Source organism: Antrostomus carolinensis, unplaced genomic scaffold (genome assembly GCF_000700745.2).
Source record: "Antrostomus carolinensis isolate BGI_N321 unplaced genomic scaffold, ASM70074v2 scaffold30081, whole genome shotgun sequence".
NCBI lineage: Eukaryota > Metazoa > Chordata > Aves > Caprimulgiformes > Caprimulgidae > Antrostomus > Antrostomus carolinensis.
In genome coordinates, this window is record NW_010292481.1 from 10113 (window position 1) to 21807 (window position 11695).

At 37.6% G+C, this 11695-nt stretch overlaps 1 protein-coding gene across 1 annotated transcript; it reads right to left on the reverse strand.

The window, feature by feature from the left end:
- Positions 1–566: 566 nt before the first annotated feature.
- On the reverse strand, positions 567–8793 carry ARF4 (ARF GTPase 4; the record flags this gene model as incomplete). Its single annotated transcript, XM_010176986.1, has 6 exons — positions 567–1849; positions 2764–2889; positions 3414–3485; positions 4836–4945; positions 5455–5544; positions 8745–8793. Coding segments are annotated over 6 exons (534 nt in total), but the record flags the coding sequence as incomplete, so codon positions are not given.
- Between the last annotated feature and the right edge of the window lie 2902 nt (positions 8794–11695).

Below are 11695 nucleotides of genomic sequence, written 5' to 3' on the forward strand. Positions count from 1 at the left end.
AGTTCTGTTCACAGTAACAGTACTTTCTAGAAACTTAAACCTCAGTTCCAGCAGAAGCTGCCTTAGAAAGTGCTCTTAACCTAAACTAGCCTGAGTTTACCAGACCTTGTCACGGGGATTTCTTGTAGCAAGGACAACAAGACCTGGGCTAAAAATGAGAGGAGCTTAGCCTAAAACTGCGATGAAATCATGCTTTGGGTTCCTCAAGACATACAATTAATAGAATATTTCAGTTGGAGGATTGAGCCTTATTTGCATCCATACAGGAGACAGGCAGCAGAAAAACAGATTTTAAAATACCCATAAATAGTAGCTTCAAAAAAACTTGTTAATTTAAGTCTTTTGAACTAGAGGTATAAGGGGGCAGAAATATGAAAGACAGTGTCAGTGGCACAGTGGTTGATTTTTTGGAGTGACTATCACCATTAATAAAATATAATATTAACTAAATCCCCATGCAAGTGTTCAAGTTAGCTTCCCAGCTAGCCACCAACAGAATCTGTGATTCTCCTGCTAGAACCCCTGTTGGTTTTTGAACGTACACACAACTATGAAACAGACATGCATGCTTTTCAGGCAGTTCGTACTTGTTTTATTACAATTTTTGTAACTGTTATTATTTTCATATCTGGACATCTGAAAAGGAATTTTAGATTTACAACTTCAAAAGACACTTACAGAATTATATGTCTAGATGACAGCTACTCTACTGCACTGTATACAACTTCGTTGCCCACCTTCTATACCCTGCTCTACACAGCCCCAAACAAGTGAAAAATCCAAGATTGATGTTCACATTCAAGCTGCAGGAAAGCTCAGTATATGGAAAAAGAGTAAGTGTTAACTTGCAGTTCAATTATTTCAGAAATCAAGAAGAACATACACAGAACTATACATTTTTATCATTTTATTAGGAATAATTCCAAGTGGGTTATGAAGAAACTAATCCATTGAGTTTGATGAATTTTCCAAAATTTGTTTATGAAGATATGTTCACCAACAAACAGTAAAACTTCAGCAGAACTATTATACACTGGGCAAAAATAGTCAGGCTGATACCAAAAAGCAACATGCAACATAAAAAAAAAGATACAATATAAAGGAAGACAATCTGCTGAATATTAAAAACAACCTCAACATGAGCTCTTCGCAACCAGCACAGAACTATTCTACCCATCAAATCCAATTCACACAAAGGCAAGTTGGGCTGACAGAACCCAAGGATTAATAAAATGTTCCTCAGTGCAGTAGATTTGTATAGTGTTTTAGAGCATTTCCTTGGCTGAAACAAGCAGTATTAGGAATTCTTTTTGGCAAGGGAGAGAAATAAATACATATGGAATGCTACATTTTTAAATCAGCAGACTGTCTGAGGAATGAAACAGGGCATCAGTAAACTAAAAGTAGCAGGGAGAAAAAAAAATTTAAAACATTAATTTATTTGGGCTCAAAAGAGTATTCAAAACAGATCTTAAAGATGTCACAATAACTATATTCAGGCATTTAGGCTATCAAGGGGAATAAAATCAGAAGATACACTTTTTCCAAGTTAAGGAGATTTTTACCCAAGCATATTGCTACCTTTGCAACATGTAGCTCGGTAAACAATAATTGGCAACAAAATAAGTTGAAACGCTGTAATATCCTGCCCAAATATCAGTTCCAGATACTGTATTAACCAAGATGCAAACTAACTTTGTTGTAACAAGCCTAGACCACTTATATCAAACATGTCCCTGGTCAAAGAGTCGTCCAGTTTGAGTTAGCGTTTTGAGAGTTCATTTGACAGCCAGTCAAGTCCCTCATACAGACCAGTTCCTTGCGTGGCACAGGTGGCCTGGACGTACCACTGTTAATGCAGAACACAGACAAAGATTAAATTTAAATACTGACAAATGCAAGTTAAGTTATCACAGTACATGATGCTCAGATACACACTCAAAGTGTTTTCTTCAAACACTGTTTTGTGCCATAAGTAGAGTCAATATTGAACAGATGGTATTTTTGTGAGTTTTGAAGAGTAGATACAACGTAGATGGGATTCACACATTATCCAAAAACTCAGTGTTGGCCTACCAAATGCTAGAATACTGCTTAGTGCATCGAGAAACAAATACAGAACTTGCAATTAGTTTATATGCTGAAAACTAGGTGCTTGTTTTTGACTGCTCTTCAGGAAACAGACATGGAATTATCTACATTAACAGACCTCTAAAACATCTTCTATGGATATACTCTCAGTGTATCAACATACAGACATTAAGCAAGTATTACAGAAGGATAGATGGTTTATGTGAAGTAACCCTATGATAGATTGTTTATGTGAAGCAATCCTATGTCTCAAAGGCTTATGCAGATGGAATCTAATGATTCAGGAGCTACTTAATTTCCTCCCATCTTTTTAGTGGTGAGAATGCAGAATGCATTTTCTCCCCCTGAATGACAAGTATTGGGAAAACAGGAAAGCCTACCACATGCTTTGTCAAACATGTTTGACAGCTGTATTTCAGTGACAGACTGGAATATTTGTATTTTTCCGGGAAAAGGTGAGAGATTAAACACCTGCAACAGCTCTACACATTGGATTATACTTCTAAACACTTATTTTGAACAAGGATCTAAACTATGCACTACAGAGTTTAATAGCAAGCATGTGCATCCTTCTGCAGAAGGAGGTGAAAACTTCCCTTTCCTTTAAATGGAGATTAAGTTTATGATAGATAATAAAGGAAGAGTTCAGCAACCAGGAAGTTTAGCACTTACAGTTCTGTTACGCAGAGACTGAAGACCTAGTTTATCTGTCATTTCACTGATTGCCATGGCATTTGGCAGATCCTGTTTGTTCGCAAACAGAAGCAGCACTGCATCTTGCAGCTCATCCTCCTGAAGCTTAATAGGGAAAATGGTCATGGAATTAAATTAGCCAAGTACTTCAGTTACTTCAACAAGCACTAAAGAAACTTAAACATTGATTTAAGGGTTCTAAATATTTTCATTCTTGCTCCTGAAGTCACTAGCAAGTACTAGGTGAAATTTAACTAGTACCCAACAGAACTCCTACAAGTAAGGAAATACTCTTTCAATAGGCAGTTTAAGTTTACTGGCAACTTGCTGCTGAAATTCTTAGCACTGATTTGTTTTTCTGAAATTCTTTCTTCATCTGCTGTGTTTCAACTAAGGTTTTATGAAGGAAATAAAGGTTCTGACACATTAGTAGTTCTTGAGCTAAACCTCTCTACATAGTTGTAGTTACAACTCCGTGTACTATGTGACCCAGTATTACCAGGTGAATACAATATGCACTGTACGAACTCCCTAAAATTTTCACATCCTAGATCCCCTAGGGAAGCTGACACACACCCAAAAATATGACAGAGTATAACAATCATATTTCAGAAGGTATCAATATTTACCATTTTCTGCAGCTCTTCTGCTGCTTCCTGGATTCTCTCTCTGTCATTGCTGTCTACCACAAAAATGAGGCCCTGTAAGAAGTTAAAAGCAGTTTTGAAAAGCCAATGTAAACATGCAGTACTATTTTAAAAATGAAAAAACCCTCATATTGAACACTGTGACTGTCCCCTCCCTTAGGTAAGCAAATCTGATAGAAATTTCTGTTTAAGCAATCCAAGATGTCTGTCTGAACAAGAACATCATAACTTTCAACCGCAAAATAAAGCTAGGCCTTCTAAATCAAAAAAGCTAAACACCATAAATATAGTTTTATAGATTGGTCTGGTATTCATTAGTTTTGGGGAAAAAAAAAAACAAACAACAAAATTTTCAGAAGCTAACTCCCCCCTCCCTTTTCATTCACTGTATCATGTTAAATGCAGCAAGAGAATCCAAAGTGCTTTACCATCTCATGTTTCACTGAAAACATCCCACACCCTTAAGTAAGGCCTATTTTTTTAAAAAAAAAAGATTGTACCAAACTATTTCTAATGGCATCTCTGTTATTCAAGTGTCCTCCTTACACTATTTACTCTTAAAATTTCAGTCTGAAAACCTTTCATTTTACCATTCTCTTTAAGAGAATTATCTTTTAAAAATATCTGGTAGCAGGGTTGAACAAGGAACTGAATTAAGTGTTACTCTGTTCACAGCAGTACTTTGCTGGCTCCTTTTTGCCTGTCCAGACTTCTCCATTTTTCTGCACCAGTCACAGGCATTACACTGCACAGAACTTTCTTGGAAACAATTCTATATTCAACATAGGAAAAAAACCAAACAAAAAACCCAACCCACCACAACCAAACAAACCACTCCCAAAGTTTCCTGGTACTAACAAGCAATTTACCTTACTACCTGTGAACCAAAGGAAAGAATCACGTGTATGTCACCCAAAATGACAGCAGTGACATCAATATGAAGTGGACACTTTCTAATCAATTAGTAACAAGATCTTTTTAGACACTCAGTGTACTAAATACACTGCTATAGCACAGTAAAAGCTGTGTATTCTAAGGCGGATTAGGAAAAAAAAGAGTAGTAGAAGGGTGTTTAGACAATAACAATTCTTATGTATGTCAGTGCAAACAGATCAAAGCCTGGATACAGCGAAGGTGGAATGTTCCTCACAAACAAAGCAGCTGCTCTGGCACATTACAGAACACTGGTAGATCCTAAAGGACTTCACCCTTGCCAGGCTACACTCACAACTAGGACTTGAAGCCTTCAGGGTAACAAACCAGCTTCACTAGAATAAAATCTGGATATCCCTTAGAACTTGCAGGGGAGGAGCCTTTCTGAAAGGACTGGACAGAAGACAACTTTACACACAATGAGACTTTACAGAACAGGTCTTTTAACAACTGCCATATCAGAACTCTTACCTGTGTGTTTTGGAAATAATGTCTCCAAAGAGGTCTGATTTTATCTTGGCCACCAACATCCCAAACTGTGAAACAAATGTTTTTATATTCTACTGTTTCCACATTAAAACCTAAAATAAGAGAGTCAAACAGTTAGAAATAGTTGATGCTAGTGTTACAGTGTAATTCTTACTGTGTTAAAGATAGTTACTTCCTAAGTTCTATTTCTCCCAAATATATATAAAATGGCTTATCAGAACTGAATTGCTAGATCAAGAAGAAAATTAAATGAAGTGGAGGTGGAATCAATAAAATCCAAGTACACCACCATTGGTTCAGCAAGTCTTTCAGCTGCAAAATGCTACAGGTTCATGGTGTTTGGGGGAACTACTGCTACTTAATTGGTTCCTGTACTCCTGAGCATCTGCTACCGGCCTGTCAGGCACAGGATTCTGGTCTAGATGTACCTTTGGTCTGACACAGGGACGTTACATCATGTTATGGCAGTACCAGGAAGCCTGTGTTTGTCTTGATTCTTATACTAACAGCAAAGACAGCAAATCCCTACACTCTTCAGAAGCCTGTCTGAACAACAACTGTGGAGTAACAAGAATGAAGACACAAGAACTGATTATCTTACCAATAGTGGGAATTGTGGTGACAATTTCTCCTAGTTTCAGTTTATAAAGAATAGTTGTCTTACCAGCAGCATCCAAACCAACTAGAACAAACAGAAAAACAGATTCAGTTCACAATACAAACTACAAACTGCTCATTTAAAAATATGCCATTTTACATGCAGAGTATTAGGGGTTTTTTTCTAAGAAGAAAGAACTTTTTAAACACTCTTAAGTAATTGTTGATATACTACTGCGTGTTTCTCCCCATCTCCTCTACCCAGCACTGAGAAAGAGAACAAGCAATGAACAAAACAAGCTCAATAAGACACTGCCATCCACAACCTACAGGCTCACAAGTTTCCAGTAATCTTCCTTAGTATTTGTATAACTTAAGTTTTATAATTTACTTTGAAAGTTTCTTCTGTGTAAGTTAGGATGGTTTTAAATGCCTAGTAAAAATCTACAAGCGGCATGTAGTTTCTAACTGATTACATGTTTGCTACTCCACGCAAGTCGGGAAGGTATCACTTACTCAACCTTCAGCCAAGGCCAGTTTCACACGCACATAAACCAGTAGGAGCTGGCACTATCAGTGGGAGACACTTCCATCTCCCTCATTCCAGTCCCTCTCCTTTTGCTAACACATTTCTTTTGCACTGACAAAACCACACAGGTTAGGAAACTCTCTGTCATCCCCCTGCATGTCCCCTAAGGGCTGTAACTCCTCTTCAGGGTATCACTTCTCTTCATTGAGATGCTTTCATGAGGAATCTCCACTTTTGATCTTTACAGAAGGCCTTCTGCACTGAAATTTGCTCTTCTGTTTCTACAACAAAACTTAAGCTTGCTGTTTTTCAGTGTAAGCTATGCAGCAACTATGTGATCCTTAAAGAACAAAACAAACCCCCAAAAAACTGGAGCATCAACAACATTTTCTGAGAAACATCACCAACACTGCAGGCATCCACTGTAGTTTTCTACAACTGCTGATTGTAAGGCATTTCAGAACATGTAAGAGCAACTCAAAACACAATCACTTGCATTAGAATCCAATGCCTAGCACATAAGCATCTAAATAAGCAGGAGGTACTAAACGCTTACCACAGCAACAGCTTGAATAAAATGTCTATTTGTGAAAGTTAAAATAATTAATAAAATTTTGCCCCCCTACCCCCAACCACATCAAAGAATTAATTAAATGGTACTTGCAAAAGAAATCAAGTGTTATCCTCATTCGATAACATTCTTAAGTGTTCTGAGTTAATTTCCTAGTTGGAAACTGCAACATATTAAGCTTTAAGCGGTTTGATGACTTGACTATTAATAATACAACTCCTTGGTTGTATATATAATTGTTTCCTTAGCGTTGCAATAAAATGAAATTCGAAATTACCTACTTATTCAGAATGAAACCAAACTCTTAAATAAAAGCCTCCTCCTTGTCAAGGCACAAAATACTGTCAAAGCAAACTAATTTAAAAAACTATCTATAACTGTCCTATGTTCTGTGAACAGGATTATACATGCCAGTGCAATTTCTTTGGTATTGTCATTGTGTGTTTAAAGAAAAAAAAAGTTGTTCTAATTGTTAGTGTCATGAAAGAGAGGAAAAGAAAGATGTACCATCAAAACCGAAGCTCCACGAGGGGTAATAAACTCCCCAAATGCTCAAATTAAAACTTAATAGCTTTAAGTTTGCTATTGTCCAAGTGTTGGTCTCTTTCAGAACCACATGCAAGCATGAACAAAAAAAAGACATGGTGCACCAGAAGTTTCATAAGAGCTTGCAAGTCATGAAACTTGTAAATGTTGGCACTTCCCCACACCAATACAGTGTAAGAAAAGCCTCAGAAAACCCTTTAATTCTGAAACCCTCAAATACTCCATCTCTGCTGAAAAACAAAGTTTTTAACAGCACAGTGCTTGAAGCCCAACACTGTTCTTGCACAGATCAGCTTCAAGTGAGCATTTGTATGATGCCTAGAACTTCACAATGAAACTTCATGTACATACATGATATATAGGCAATAGTTTTCCAGTAAATTAAGATCTTTTAGTGAACCATCAATTAAAGCTACATATACTCACAAACTCTTCTCCCACCTCCCTAAAATCACCCTTAAGCAGTTATCAGTAGAACAAACACTGACAAGATCTGTTAAAATTGGGAATGAAAGGAAGCTGGCGTTACCTACACAGACAGTGTTAGTGTACTTAGGGGAGAGACTAAAGATACAGATCAAGAAAAAGAACAAAAGCTAATCTCATTTCAAAGAACAGACACAGGGTATCGAGAACCATTTGCAGATCTGACTCAGAGTTAAGAAATTAGAAACTAGTCAAGAATTTTAAACTATTTGCTAGATTTAAGAAATTATTGCCCCAGTCATCCACCCTGCTCTTGTGCCAGGACCCACCACCACCTCAAGGGTGTTGGCAGAAGGCTACACAAGCTATGCAAGCATGAAACCCACAGACTTTGCTTAAATCCATTCTTATTCACAATTCTAATTAAGCTGCTGGACTTTGCACTGAGGCAGGCTGAGTTATGGATACATGTTTTCTTCTTCTGACAGCAGCTTTTAACTGAGGGCAGGCAACTTCTGCAAATCACCATGACACTATTTGTGAAAACTGCCTTTTTTAGCCAAATTGCAACTGTTCTGAAGTCTAAACAAGCAATAGTCATCAAGAGCATAACCCCCATTCTTCCTACTCCGATGTGCCACTTACCATCCTTTTTAGAACTAGAAATTTCAGAGCACCAAATCACATTTAATCTTTTGAGCTGCTAGGAAGTGTAACTATTGCTTTTAGTAGTCAAAGAATAAACACGTTTATATTTGTGTTGGAACACTAAATGTAAATCTATGAGCTACTTCCACGACAAAGTTTAGATTGATTTAATTATCAAGATTAAAACTTAAGTATTAAATCCCCAAATTATATAAAGTATATTTCTGATTCTACATTTTCACTCTGATTCCACTGAGGACTGACAAGACCAAGGTGTAAGAATCTCGATGTAGGGCACGACAGTCAGCAGTTGTACCACAAAGCATCAAGTACAAATGGGAAACACAGACGTGTACTTGCAACCATTTATCTTTAAAATAACTCAAACATCCTCTTCCTCTAGCTGGAGAAAAAACATCTACAATGCTTTCAGTTGCTGTTAAAACCACTGTGGTTCTAAGGCCTTTACTCTCAAATAAGAGTGTTTTACTCACGGCCTGTGAATTGTGTTTCTAAATCTCAATCTTGTAGCTTTCTTGTTCCTGGGAACACCACCCCTGTGACCACACCACATTCCTCATTTGCCATCTTCCTACTTTGGTCATTAGTGGCTGAATATCCAACTACCTCAGTTATCATAGCACAGAACTTCATATAAACTATAGATGCAGAAAAATTGAGAATTGTCTTTTTAAATGGAATCCCCATCAAGACCAACAGATTTTGGTTGTCAGACAGATTTGCAAAGTTTACTTCAGAATACAGAATTCTGCTGCTCTGAACATGAACATTTCCCATAATCTGAGAAAGGAAGAAAAGGCTTCCACTGTACTTAACTGATTCATGACAATCATGTTACAAACAAAAACTAGCTTAAAAAAATAAAATTAACAAATCTCTACTTACTACAGGTTTGTATTCCTTCACTTTCACTTCTCTTATTTATCCTTTAGGCTTATCCTTATTTATCTTTCAGGTTTATTTTCAACTGGGTAAGTCTTTGGGGGACATGAAGCAGTCATTCTCAATACAGCTTCTCAAGGAAACACACACACACAAAAACACCCAACAACATGCAAAACAACAGTGCTTAAAAAAACTCCAAAAAACAGCTAAATGGCTTTGTGCTGTACAGTGACAAAACTCCCAAGGAATGTGACAATTTTTCCCCAATGTATTTAATGATTACCTTTGCATTCAAAGCTCCTGAGTAGCGATTATCTCAGTTAACACTCACACAACTCCACCCAGACACAGAACTCTAAATTATGGTACTGAAAGGTGCACAATGAATCAATAGCTTTTCTTTTTTTAAGCACAAGAAACTCTGAGTGAAGAGTTTCACAGACAAGTAGATCTAGGGTTAGGACTCAGTTTTTCCATTCTAATGCCCCAGTTGCCTAGTCTAACTTTAAGCCATTCAATCCCACCCTACAGTTACTTGTTTTCTTTTCCCTCATGTTACTCCATCTATAAAGAAGATGCAGGAATTCTTTTACATTAATTTCATCAGAATCATGTTAACTTAATTTTTCCTGAAAAATACTTAATTATGCAAGGTTTTTTCAAACAGTATTATGCAAGTATTTTTTAAAAAACAAAATTTCAGTAACAGCATACAATTCTATATCCACCTTTTACCACAAATGTTGTTTTAAGAATATAAAAGATAGTGTGCTATGTTTGCTGTTGGTAATGGTACCTGATGAAAAATATTCAAATTCCGCAGAACTCAATAACACGAAGTCTGTCTTAAGAGCTAAATTCTAAAGTAGATAATTCTACTTTATCTTGAATTCTGCAGAAATAGAAGAAAGCTGTGAAAGTGAAGTTTGAATTATAAGTTAATCACCTGTTCATTATCAACTCACCTATATAGTATTTTCCCCTAACTATTTCTCCACAAGCACCTTACCCCATAAAGTTACTTTGCAGGTATACTACCTAAATGCCTAGCCTTGTCCAGCTAATTTTTAAATTAGAACTTGAAAATTATAACCTTGAGGAAAAATTTAATTCAATCTCAGTATTCATTTAGACATTGCTCCTCAAAGTGCTGATAAATAACACTGAATGCTTCTTCTCCATGTTACAGGTATCAATGAATTAGGTAATCACCAACATAGCAGATTCTGCTTCTAAACATCCAATTTAGGTCCTACAATACACTCTCATCGCAACCACACTTGTTATACTACATAACAAATAGGGCACAGTCTCATGCTCTGATCCAGTCCTGTATCTGCATATAATCCGTGCCTTAAAACAAAAATTATTTTTAAAAAAGGGAAAAAAGATGCAGTTGAACCAAGTGCTACAAAGTGAGGTTCCTCAATGCATAATTAACCTGAATTTGAACTAATTACCTACCAAGGAAAAACCAAAAGCCTTGCAAGCTGTTTTGATCTGTATGGCATTGCTTTCCTGTTTTTGTTATTTTGCAAAATGCAACAGAACTACAAATACCACAGACACTACCTTATCCTACAGTCAAGCTCATCTGGAGATTTTACTCCATTCATTTAGAGTCATATAAAGAGTCTGGCTGCTAGGGAGACAGTCAAATCACTTCCTTGAAACCAACAGATGTACCAAGACAAAAATTACTCAGGTTGTTTTGAAATGGATGAGAGTCTCTAATTTCAAGCAGTGAAGATACAATAAAAACTACTGTGCACGTAATAAAGAATTCTATCATCACAAAATGTATGGAGAACATAGTAAATTGTAATTTTAAAAAGCTGTATTTTGCATCTGCTATGCATACCCAGGCAGTGTTAAGGATGAGTAATGTGCCAAGAAGTTTCACACTTAGGACCCAGTCCCACTGCTGGCTATACTGAAATGAGCACTTAATGTAATTTCTTAGGACAAGCTCCTTCAGTCCATGGCCATGAGTCAAGTTCCATTCCCTTTAGTAATAGCACTTGAGAAAAATTTGGGGGTTAAGATCTGTTTGTACATAAAGCTTATGGGGGTGGGTAGGTGGGTGGAAGAAGGCAGGGAAGAGTCCAAGTGGAGGAGGAAATACCAAGTGAAGTATGCGCTGGCTTTGACCTTTTGAACCATAAATCTTAAAGTGAGAATCTTCAAGAGCCACTGGCTTCAGCCATTACACAGTTTGTGTCAAGGGAACCAGAATCTAGCTCCAAATAAATCGTTATGGAGAAAGAATAAAGCTAAGTAAGGACTGAAAGAACAACCTACAGGGTTCTATGGTTTTGCAGATGAGGTACAGGAGAACTGGAGTGCACAGGTGCCGTACCAAAGTGTCCTTGCACAGGACTCGGAGATACAGGCTCCCTAGTTACAGAAAATCGGCCATTATACACCCATTTCTCCAGCTCTCGGTGCTGAACCCCCCAGGCTCTGTCACATCCTGTTCGAAAGCCACACTGCTCGGGCAGGAGCGGCGTCTCCGGGCCGGGAGCACAACGGCACCGGCGGCGGCGGGGGGGAGGGACCCGCTCCTCAGCCCGACGCGTTCCCCCGCGGGCGGGCACCGGCTGCACCCACCGCAACCCG